This window comes from Choloepus didactylus, chromosome 1, assembly GCF_015220235.1.
Source record: "Choloepus didactylus isolate mChoDid1 chromosome 1, mChoDid1.pri, whole genome shotgun sequence".
Classification (NCBI taxonomy): domain Eukaryota; kingdom Metazoa; phylum Chordata; class Mammalia; order Pilosa; family Megalonychidae; genus Choloepus; species Choloepus didactylus.
The window spans coordinates 211,035,911-211,048,582 of NC_051307.1; the positions used below are offsets into that span (position 1 = coordinate 211,035,911).

At 34.7% G+C, this 12,672-nt stretch overlaps 1 protein-coding gene across 1 annotated transcript in view; it reads right to left on the reverse strand.

Moving 5' to 3' along the window:
- The window catches only part of DNAH12 (dynein axonemal heavy chain 12), a 304,653-nt gene that overhangs the window by 225,185 nt on the left and 66,796 nt on the right, over positions 1 to 12,672 (reverse strand). Inside the window, 1 exon segment of the mRNA XM_037798810.1 lies at positions 4,671 to 4,806. Coding sequence (XP_037654738.1) covers positions 4,671 to 4,806 — 136 coding nt within the window.

Consider the following 12,672-nt stretch of genomic DNA (forward strand, 5'->3'; position numbering starts at 1 on the left):
ATTCTTTTGAGCATGTATCTAGTAGTGGGATTGCTGAGTCATATAGTAATTCTATACTTAACTCTGTGAAGAACCACCAAACTGTCGTCCTCAGTGGCTGCACCATTTTACATTGTCACAAGCAATGAATGAGTGTTCCTGTTTCTCCACATCCTCTCCAACACTTACAATTTTACATTTTTTAAATAGTATTCATTCTAGTGGGCATGAAATGGTATCACATTGTGGATTTGATTTGTATTTCTCTGATGGCCAATGATGTTGCACATCTTTTTATGTACTTCTTGGCCATTTTTACATCTCCTTTGAAAAAATGTATATTCAAGTCTTTTGCCCACTTTTAAATTGGTTTGTTTGGCTTTTTGTTGTTAACGTGAAAGATTTCTTTATATATTCTGAATATTAAACCATTCTCAGATATATGATTTCTAAATATTTTCTCCCATTTTGTAGGTTGCTGTTTCACTTTCATGAAAAATTCATTTGTGGAACAAGTGTTTTTAATTTTGATGAGATTCCAGTTACCTACTTTTTTTTGTTGTTGCATGTGCTTTGGGTGTAAAGTCCAAAGACCCATTGCCAAACACAAGGTCCTGAAGATACTTCCCTAAGTTTTCTTCTCAGAAGCTGATAGTTCTGATTCTTATATTTAGGTCTTTGATCCATTTAGAGTTGATTTTTGTATAAGGTATGAGGTAGGGGTCCTCCTTTCATTTGCAAATGGATATCCAGTTTTCCCAGCACCATTTGTTGAAGAGACTATTCATCCCAATGGAGTGGACTTCGCCCCATTGTCAAAAATCATTTAGCCATAAATGTGAGGGTTTATTTCTGACTCTCAATTCTATTCCTTTGGCCTGTATATCTGTACTTGTGCCAGTACCATGCTGTTTTGATTACTGTGTAATGACACAGTAGTAATGACAGTAGTAAGATGGTAAGTGTGAGTCCTCCAACTTTATTCTTATTTTTCAAAATACTTTTGGCTTTTTGGGGCCCTTTACCCTTCCATATAAATTTGATGATTGGCTTCTCCGTTTTAGCAAAAAGCATTTTGGAAATTTTGATTGGGATTGAGTGGAATCAGTAAATCACTTTGGATAGAACTGACATCTTAACAATATTTAGTCTTCAAATCCATAAACAAGGATTGTCTCTAGAGAGAGAATTATAAAACATTAAGAGGTGTTAAAGAAGTGATAAATAAATAAAAGATTACCATGAATTGGAAGACTCCATATTGTAAATGTGTCAATTCTCCTCACACTCAATTCAATGCATTCCCATCAAAATCCCAAAGGTTTGTTATAGGATGTGAAAAGCTGATTCTAAAATTTATATTGTAAAAATGCTAATTCTCTCTATATTTATTATCAATTCAGAGCTATTTCAATCAAAACTTTGAAAAGTTGACTCCATAATTCAAACAGAAATGCTGAAGGCCAAGAATACACAAGAAACTTAATGAAGAATAGGATGAGAGAACATGTTTGACCAGGTATCAACGCTTATTATAAAGCAATTGTAATTGAGTGTGGTGTTGATACAAGTTTAGACAAAAAGACCAAGGGAGCAGAGGAGAATGCTTCAAGGACAACACATATATGGATACTTGATAAATTATAGAGATGGCACTGCAAAGCAGTAGGAAAGGGATGATCTTTTTTAAAATACAAAACTTTACATCTATATAGAAAAAAATAAAATTGGATCTCTATCTCACATCATTCACAACAGTAAAATTCCAGGAGGCTTGAAAACCTAAACATGAAAGGCAAAACTAAGCAGCTTCTAGAAGAGGATATAAGAAAATATACTAGTGATCCTCTGTAGGAAACGATTTCTTAAACAAGGCACAAAAAGCACTAGCCATTAAGCCAACTTGAAAGGTGAAATCACTGCCCTCCCCCCTACGTGGGATCAGACACCCAGGGGAGTGAATCTCCCTGGCAACGTGGAATATGACTCCCGGGGAGGAATGTAGACCCGGCATCGTGGGACGGAGAACATCTTCTTGACCAAAAGGGGGATGTGAAAGGAAATGAAATAAGCTTTAGTGGCAGAGAGATTCCAAAACGATCCGAGAGGTCACTCTGGTGGGCACTCTTACGCACAATTTAGACAACCCTTTTTAGGTTCTAAAGAATTGGGGTAGCTGGTGGTGGATACCTGGAACTGTCAAACTACAACCCAGAACCCATGAATCTTGAAGACAGTTGTATAAAAATGTAGCTTATGAGGGGTGACAATGGGATTGGGAAAGCCATAAGGACCACACTCCACTTTGTCTAGTTTATGGATGGATGAGTAGAAAAATAGGGGAAGGAAACAAACAGACAAAGGTACCCAGTGTTCTTTTTTACTTCAATTGCTCTTTTTCACTCTAATTATTATTCTTGTTATTTTTGTGTGTGTGCTAATGAAGGTGTCAGGGATTGATTTAGGGGATGAATGTACAACTATGTAATGGTACTGTAAACAATCGAAAGTACGATTTGTTTTGTATGACTGCGTGGTATGTGAATATATCTCAATAAAATGATGATTAAAAAAAAAAAAAAAAAAAGCACTAGCCATAAATAAAAAAGTAATCTGTTTGATTGCATTATAATTTAGAACTTCTGTTCATCAAAAACACCACCAGAAAGTTAAAACAAATTACAAAGTCAAGCAAAAGACCCTTATCAATAGTAGATTAAAAACCACTGGTCCCACCCAATCAAGATGACAAAGTGAGATGCTTCATGGCTCCATCCTCCCACATAAAACTGAACAAACAGCAAGAACTGGAAGAAACATCTTTCTCAAAGTTCAGAAAACAGATAGATGGATTGATGGATAGAAGGATTTGGAAATTTAAAAACTGGTGGATCTGGGTATCTGAGAGGATAGATGTATGTTAGAGTTCTCTGTTTTGTAAGATTGAAAGTATTTCAAAATAAAAAGTTTAAAATTAAAACAAAAAAAAGCTACTACAAATAAGTAAGAAAAAGGCACACAATCCAAAAGAAAAATGGGCAAAAGACATGTACCAGCATTTCACAAAAGAGGAACTCCCAATGGCCGATAAGCACATATAAACAGTTCAAACTCATTTGTATTCAGAGAAATCCAAATTAAAAATACAATGTGCCACCACCCAGCATACTGGCAAAACTTATAATATCTGACAATACCAAGTAAGAGTAAAAATATAAAATAACAGGAACTGTTGCACACTGTTGATAGGAGCATAAAATTGGAACCACTTTGGAAAAGAGTTTTGCCTTAGCTAGTAAAGGTGAAGAGAAACCTATCCCATAACACCTGGGAGAAACACATGAATATATGCACCAGGATTTCTCCCAGCAGCATTACTCTTAATATCAAAAGTAGAAACAACCTAAATACCTATCAACAGTAAAATAAAAAAAATAAACCATTGTATACAATGGAATACTAGGCAGCAATGAAAATAAGCTACAGTTATTGAACAGCAATATTACTCACATAATGCTGATAAGACACAAAAGAATATTAACAATACGATTCCATTTATGTAAAACTCAAAATCAGACAAAAATAAACTATTACTTAAGAATGCAATTTTAGATACTAAAACCATAAAGAGGAGCAAGAGAGTGATTACTTGTTGGGGACTGAATCAGGTCACCCACAAAAGGCATATTCAGGTCCCAACTCTTGGTCCTGGGGGTGTGAACCCATTTGTAAATAGGACTTTTGAAGTGTTATTTGTTAAGGTGCACCCAAACTGAATGAAGGTGGGCCTTGATCCAGTATGGCTGAAGTCTCTGTAAGCAAAGGACATTGGACACAGAAAAAGAAGCCACATGATGCAGGCAGGATCTGGAAGCAACAGAAACTGAAAGAGAAAGGAGAAGGGGCCACCACGTGCATTGCCATGTGACAGAAAAGCCAGGGAATTTCAAAGATTGCAGGCCAGCTAAAATAACACCAACTCCGGGAAGAGCCAGGCCTTCTAGCATTAGAAAACATGAGCCAGTAATTTCCTGTTGTTAAACCAACTCATTGTATGGATTTGTCTCTGCAGCTAAGAAACTAAGACATTATTAAAAAGTCAGAATAGTGCTCAAATCTAGAAAAGGGCAGGGGATTGTGAAGGGCTTCTAGGGTGTTGGTATGGTTCTATTTCTTTCCCTGGATGGTAATTACTAGGTATTCACTTTATAACTTTTTAATTTATACAATTATGTCTTATGCAATTTTCCATATGTGTACCATATTTCACATTGTTAAAAGTTTTTTAAACAAAGAATAAAATACAGGTGAATATGTATATAATCTTGTGCTGGGGAAGGCATAAGTATATCATTAAATGTAGAAACTCTAAAAGAAAAAACATTTTTAAGATATGTTGTTTAAGGATGTACACATAGTTGGTGAATCTAAAGGAAAACCAAGATATGATTACTGTAAAAATCAAGTGAGAACCTCTAGGGGAGGGCAGGGGTGAGGGAGTGTGATCAAAAAGTATATGCAGAGGGCTTCTGAGGTGCTAGCAAATATCCTATTTCTTGACCTGGGTGGTGGCAACATAGATCCTTGCTTTATAACTACTTATCTATATGTTTTAGAAATTTTCTATATAAATGCAGCATTTCATAATTTTAAAATTATTTAAAAATATATAGAAATTAAAAGACTCTTACCTTGATCCTTAAAATCAATTCATGAATTCCTACAGTTCGGGCGTTTTCTACATAACCCATCAGCTCCATCATCTCTTCTGTCGTCTCAGGAACTTTTAATGCGTGGTCTTTAATTGCTTCAAATTCACTGCAAATACTGACATAATACTCTGCTTTATGATAGTTATGGTAATTAATGTTATCTCATACTCAATAAATGTGTTATGATTATTATCAAATGGGAATTGTGATATCCTGAACATAATTTTAAAATATCTTAAAATATTTAAGCTCAACTTATCAAATATAATCCATCATACATCTATAAAATACATAAAATTAAAGTAATATTTTCACATGAAATTGTGGCATATTTAAATATTTTTCTATTGATCTCTTTCACCCTCTTAATAGCCAGTATGACATAGAGCACACTTTGGATTAGGCAGCCAGAAATCTTAATCGCACTTCAGCTGCTGCTAGCTTTGTGAACTCAGGTTCAGTTTTCTCATCTGTAAAATCAAGTTATTAACATTCATCTTGTGGGATTGTTGTAATGTAATAATGAATGTAAAGGGCCTAGCACAGAGTATATTCCTATTTATTGGTAACTATAATCATTATTTGAATTATTATTATTAGTGTCTTTTGTGAAAAATTGTTCTACAGTAGGTGAAAGAATCAAACCCTTACACACATTTTTTAAAAGCCTAACATTCTCTTGGGATATCCTCTGTATGTATGTATGAACTAGGTAACTAATAGCCATTATTCAACTAAAGGTACATTTCATAGAGTTTTTTCCTGTATCTTGTACTATCTGTACTGTCACACTATTATTACTAGAAAAATCAGGAAAATTGGGTGCAAAAACAAAAAGAGGTAAGTGAATTTTAAAAATAAATTTTGGAGCATGCAGTATTCATCTATATTACATGGACTATTACACTTAGTCATTCAACCATTTAATAAATAATTGGATACCTACAACTTATAGGTAAAGTTTTAAGCATTGGAGATATGGTAGTAAACAAGTCCAAAGCTTAACATTCAAGTTCAGGATAGGGAAAAAAAAAAACACACACATATATATATAACACAATGTTAGGTAGTAAAAACTGCTACAAAGAAAATAAAGGTAAAGGGATAAAGAATAATGGAGCATGGGAGAGGGGCTACTATTTTTTTAACTGGCCAGAGAAGGCCTCTTCTAGGGAGGTGATATTTAAGGTGAGAGAAGAAAACAGTGAGTCATGCAAATATCACGAAAAGAGCATTCTGGGAAGAAAAACTGCAAGGGGAAAGGCCCTGAGGTAGCAATAAGCTTTGCATATTCTAGGAATGGCCAAAAAAAAGCCAATATGAATACAAGGGATAATGCAGAAGAGGAAATTGGAGAGGTAAGAAGAAGTAAGATCATATAGGACTTTGTAGTGAATTCTTTTTAAAAAAATTTTATTACAAAAATTGTGCATTTACACAACAATCATGCATAAAACACAGGATTCTCACATACTACCCTATTATTAACATCTTGCATTATGTGGTACATTTTTATAATTGATGAAAGCACATTTTTATAATTGTACTATTAATTATAGTCCATAATTTATAGTCACTGATTCAGTAGTGCAGTTTCATGATTTTTTTAATTTATTCTATTATCAAATAACTTAACATTTCCACTTTAACCACAGATGTATATTTAAGTGCTGTTAATTATGTTCATTATGTTCTGCTACAATCACTACAATTCACCACCAAAATATTTCTATCATTCCAAATAAGAACACTGCACAATTTAAGTCTTAACTCTCTATTCCCTATCCCCACCCCATTCCCAGGTAACCTATATTCTAGATTCTAAACCTGTTTGCTTATTCTAATGATTTCATATCAGTGAAATCATAAAATATTTGTTTTTTGCATCTGGCCTATTTAACTCAACATGATGTATTCAAGTTTCATCCATGTTGTCACATGTATCAGTACTTCATTGTTTTTTACAGCTGAATAATATTCCATTGTATGTATATACCACATTATATTTATTCATTCATCACGTAATGGAAACTTGCTTTTATCTTTTGGCAATTGTGAATAATGCTGCTATAAACATAAACGTGCAAATATTTATTCGAGACCCTGCTTTCAGTCTTCTGAGTATATACCAAGTAGCAGGATTGCAGAGTCATATAGTAATTCTATACTTCACTTTCTGAGACACTGCCAAACTGACTTCCACAGCAGCTGCATCATTTTACATTGCCACCAGCAATGAATGAGTTTCCTATTTCTCTGCATCCTCTCCAATACTTTCAAGTTTCTGTGGTGTTGCTTTCTCAATACTAACCATTCTAGTGGATGTGAGATAATATCTCATTGTGGTTTTGATTTGCATTTCCCTAATGGCTAATGATGTTAAGCATCTTTTCATGTGCTTTCTGGTCATTTGTCTATCTTCTTTGGAGAAATATCTATTCAAGTCTTTGCCCATTTTTTAATTGGGTTGTTTGTCTTTTCGTTTTTAAGTTGAGGATATTTTTTATATATTCTGGATATTAAAACTTTATCAGATATTTTCTCCATTGTGTAGGTTTTTGTTTTACTTTCATGATCAAGTCCTTTGAGGAACAAAAGTTTTTAATTTTGATGAGGTCCCATTTACCTATTTTTTCTTTTATTGCTGGTGCTTTGGGTGTAAAGTCTAAAATACCATTGCCTAACACAAGGTACTATAGAGATGCTTCCCTATGTTTTCTTCTAGGAGGTTGAGAGTTCTGGCTCTTATATTTAGGTCTTTCATCTATTTGAGTTAATTTTTGTATAGGGTGTGAGGCAGGGGTCCTTCTTCATTCTTTTGCATATGGATATCCAGTTTTCCCAGCACCATTCGTAGAAGAGACTATTCTTCCCAAATTGAGTGGTCTTTGCCCTCTTGTCAAAAGCATTTGGCCATAAATGTGAGGGTTGATTTCCAGGCACTTAATTCGATTCCATCGGTCTATATGTCTGTCCTTGTACCAGTACCATGCTGTTTTGATTACTCTGACTTTGTAACACGTTTTAAGATCAGAAGTGTGATGCCTCCAAATTCATTATTATTTTTAAAATGGCTTTGGCTATTTGGGTCTCTTTACCCATCCATACAAATTTGATTGTTGGCTTTTCCATTTCTGCAAAGAAGGCTGTTGAAACCGTAAATTGCTTTGGGTAGAAATGACATCTTAACACTACTTAGTCTTCCAATCTACTAACATGGATTGTCCTTCTATTTATTTAGGTCTTCTTTGATTTCTTTTAGCAGTGTTTCATAGTTTTGTATGTACAAGTCCTTGACAATCTTGGTTTCATTTATTACTAGATATTTGATTCTTTTTTTGCTATTATAAATGGAATTATTTTTTCATTGATTTCTTCTTCCGATTGCTCATTGCTAGTGTATAGGAACACTACTGATTTGGGAGTGTTGATCTTGTACCCTACCACTTTGCTGAATTCACATATTAGCTCAAGGAGCTTTGTTGTGGATTTTTCAGGATTTTCTGTAGATAGGATTATGTCATCTGCAAATAGGGAAGTTTTATTTCTTCCTTTCCAACTTGAATGCCTTTTATATCTTTCTCTTGCCTAATTGCTCTAACAAGAATTTCTAAAATAATGTTGAATAACAGTGGTGACACTGGGCATCCTGATCTTAGAAGGAAAACTTACAGACTTTCTTCATTAAGCAGGATATTAGCTGTGGGTTTTTCATATATGCCCTTTACCATGCCAAGGAAGATTCCTTCTATTCCTAGTTGACAAAGTGTTTGAAAACTAGGAATAAGAAGGGGTTCTGGATTTTGTCAAATACCTTTTCTGCAGCAATTGAGATGGTCATGTGTTTTTTTCCTTCATTCTGTTAGTGTGGTGTATTACATTAATTGATTTTTTTACATTGAACCATCCTTGCATATCAGGGATAAATCTGACTTGATCATCATGCATAATTCTTTTAATTTGCTGTTGAATTGGGTTTGCTAGTATTTTGTTAAGGAAGTTTTTGCATCTATATTCATAAAAGATATTGGTCTGTAATGTTCCTTTCTTGAGTTATCTTTATCTGGCTTTGGTATGAGAAGTATTCCCTCCTCTTCAATTTTTTGAAAGCGCAGGATTGGTGTTAAGCTTTCTTGGAATGTTGGTCAAAATTCCCCGGTAAAATGATCTGGTTCTGGGCTTTTCTTTGTTGGAAGGTTTTTATTACTGATTCAATCTCTATCAATTATTGGTTTGTTGAGATCTTCTGTTTATTCTTGAGTCAGTGTAGGTAGTTTGTGTGTTTTTAAGAATTTTCCATTTCATCTAGGTTATCTATCTTTTGGCATACAGTTGTTCCTAATATCCTCTTATAGTCCTTTTTATTTCAGTAATTTCAGTAGCAATGTCCCTTTTCCTTTTCCAATTTTATTTATTCATGCCCTCTTTTGTTCTTTGTCAGTCTAGCTAAAGGTTTGTCAATTTTATTGACCTTTTCAAAGAACTGGTTTTGGTTTTGTTGATTCTCTCTACTGTTTTTTGTTCTCTATTTCATTTATCTCCACTCTTATCTTTGTTATTTCCTTTCTTCTGATTCTATTGGTTTTATTTTGCTCTTCTTTTTCTAATTCTTTCAGTTTCAAGGTTAGGGCTCTGATTTGAAATCTTTCTTCTTTCATAATGTAAGCATTTAGAGGTACAATTTCCCTCTCAGCACTATCTTTGCTGCATCCCATAAATTTTAATATGTTATAATTTTATTTTCATTTGCCTTCACATATATCCTAATTTCCCTTGTGATTTCCTCTTTAACCCATTAGTTGTTTAAGGGTAGGTTGTTTCATTGCCACATATTTGTGAAGTTTCCATTTCTCCCCATTATTGACTTCTAGCTTCATTCTTTTGTGTTTGGAGAAGATACATTGTATGATTTCAGTATTTTTAAATTTATCAATACTTGTTTTGTGACCTAACATATGGTTTATCCTGGAGAATGATACATATGTACTCAAGAATAATGTGTATTCTGTAGTTGTTAGGTGTAGTGTTCCATATATGTCTTTTAGGTCTAATTGATTTAGATTATTGTTCATGTCCTATATTTCCTTATTGATCTTCTGTCTAGATGTTCTATCCATTCTTGAAAGTGGTGCATTAAAGTCTCCTACTATTAACGTAAACCATCAATTTCTCCCTTCTAATCCCTCAGTATTCATATATTTTTGGGCTCTACTGTTAGGTGCATCTATATTTATAATTGCTACATCTTCTTGTTGACTTGACCCCTTTATCAGTATATAATGACTGTCTTTGTTCTTGGTAACCATTTTTGACTTAAAGGCTACTTTATCTGATATTAGTATATCTACTCCAGCTCTCACGTGGTTACTATTTGCATGGTATATTTTTTCCATCCTTTCACCTTCAACCTACTTGTGTCTGTGGATTTAACTGAGTCTCTTATAGACAACATATAGTTGGGTCATGCTTTTTATCCATTATGTCAAGCTCTGCCTTTTAACTGGACAGTTTAATCAATTTACATTTTAAAAAATGTACTACTGATAATGTCTGACTTTCTTCTGCCATTCTGTTAGTCATTTTAAGCCTTATGCCTCCCCCCTCCAATTCTTCTGTTAATGCCTACTTTTATATTTATTTGATTTTTTTGTGTGTTGTACCATATTGAGTTACTTCTCTTTTCTATCTGAATATATTTTTCATATGTTTTCCTTGTGGTAACAATTTAACAACCTAAAATATATAATAATCATATTTGGTTTGATATCAACTTGACTTCAATAACATATGCATACCCCTCAGTCAGCTCACCTTTTTTTTTTACTTGTTACTGTTTATCTCTGTAAATTGCATGCAATCCCATGCAATCTCTGTACATTGCATGTCCAAAACTAGTTTTATCATTACTTTTTATGCATTTGAATTTTAGCACCTGTAGAAAGTAAGAGGTGGAGTTATATATCATAAAAAAACACAATACAATAAAACTGGCATTTATAATTACCCAAATAGTTACTTTTACTGGAGATCTTTATTGCTTTATGCTGCTTTAAATCACTGTTTATCCTGTTTGGTGTTCTCTGGGCTTCTTGGATGTGCATGTTTTTGTGCATCTTTTGCTAAATTTGGGAAGTTCTCTATAATTATTTCTTGGACTATTCTGTCTGCCTCTTTCTCTCTTTTTCCTTCTTCTGGGACTTCCTTAATGCATATATTGGTATTGTTTGCTTGATTGTGTCCAGTGGTGTCTTAGGCTATTTTTGCTTTTTATCAGTATTTTTTCTTTTTGCTCCTCAGCCTGACTCATTTCAATTGACTTGTCTTCCAGTTCATTTATTCTTTCTTCTGCCAGCTCCAACATGCCCCTGAAGCCATCCTGGGAATTTTTCATTTCAGTTACTGTGGTCTTCGACTCCAGTAGTTCTGTTTGGTTCCTTTTTAAAATTTCTGTTTGGTCCCTTTTTTAAAATTTCTGTCTCTTTACTAAGACTCATATTGCTCATTCATTATTTTCCTGATATCCTTTAGTTCTTTCTGTGTATTTTTCTTTATCTGTTTCAGCATTTTTAATATCATTTTTTAAAACATCTTTGTTTAGTGTGTCCACAGTCTGGTCTTCTTCAATGGTGTATTCTGGATTTTTATCCTCTTCCTTTTGATGAGCCATCATTTCCTGTTTCTTTATTTGTCTTGTACTCTTGTTGCACACTGTACATTTGAATATTTTTAAATGTTAACTCTGGGATTTATTTCCTGAAATGTCTGTTTCTTGATTTTTTAATACATGGTAATATGGCAGAGATTTTCTTGAGTGCCATCCCTCCTATCAGGAAAGTTCCCCCAAGGCAAATGCAAAGTGCAGGGCTCTCTCTGTCTTCTCTGGACCTGTGTCTGGTCCTAGCCTTGTGCTTGTTAGATGCTTTGAAGTTCCCTTGTTTACAGGAATTTGAAGGCCCCCTCTATTTCCCAGGAGATAGACCGTCTCCCTCTTCCTGGTGTTTAAAGCAGGTAAAACCTGCTTTCACTGTCAGTCTCAAGCTGTTTTATGCCTAGAAGGAAAAAAACACCAGAGAGAAGTTTCCAAAGTCAGTCTTTCCCAGCTGGAACAAGGCCAGAGACCCTTGAAGAAGGAACAGACCTGCTCCAAACTGCCCTAGGGAAGGGATCTGGAAGTGTACCAGAAACATCTTCCATTGTTCCCCAAAAGTGCACTTTCTTGACCTGCCCAGCAAAGACAGTCCTTGAACTGACCCCACAGCTTTTCAGAAGTGTAGCATCTTTAAGCAACCTTTGTCTGGGGCAGACCCCCAGTGATCCAAAGTCATTAATGAAAAGCCATGGTCAGTGATCATGTATCCACCCCTGATTTTGGAGAAGTGGAAATTTGTGTTCCTTTTTGTCTCTAGGGTGCTAGTCAAGGGCCGTACCCCATAGCGGTCTGCTGCAAGAGTGGGAGGTGGGTGCTGGTAAACTGCAGTTTGCAGCTTGGAGAGAGTAATTTCCCTTCTAGTCTTTATTATAATTTACCAGCCTCTTCCTCCCACTCTTCCCTGGATGCTATACATTGTTCTACTGGACTCCAGAGTTTTGAAATAGTGGTTTCAGACAGTTTCTGCCTGTTTAATAGTTGTTCTGGCAGAGAATATTAACCCTGGAGCATCCTACTCTGCCATCTTCCCACTATGTAGTCAATTCTTGATTCTCAAAAATATAGCAGGGATGCAATTACGTGGACAATGCAAAAACGCAGATGATCCTCCTGGAGAATTTTTGCCTTGCTGGAGTAGAATCTGAGACCCTTGGGGAGAGACATACATAGCAAAAAAAAAGAAGGCAAGTAAAATGATTAAGAGCAAGGTGACCCAGGCAGTGCTAAACCAAACTGTGAAGTAAGTGAATTGCTCTTTAATGACCTTCTCCTTAACCTAGTGGCACACTTTTTCTCCTTTTGATGCTATCTATATCAAGTATATGGAATTTA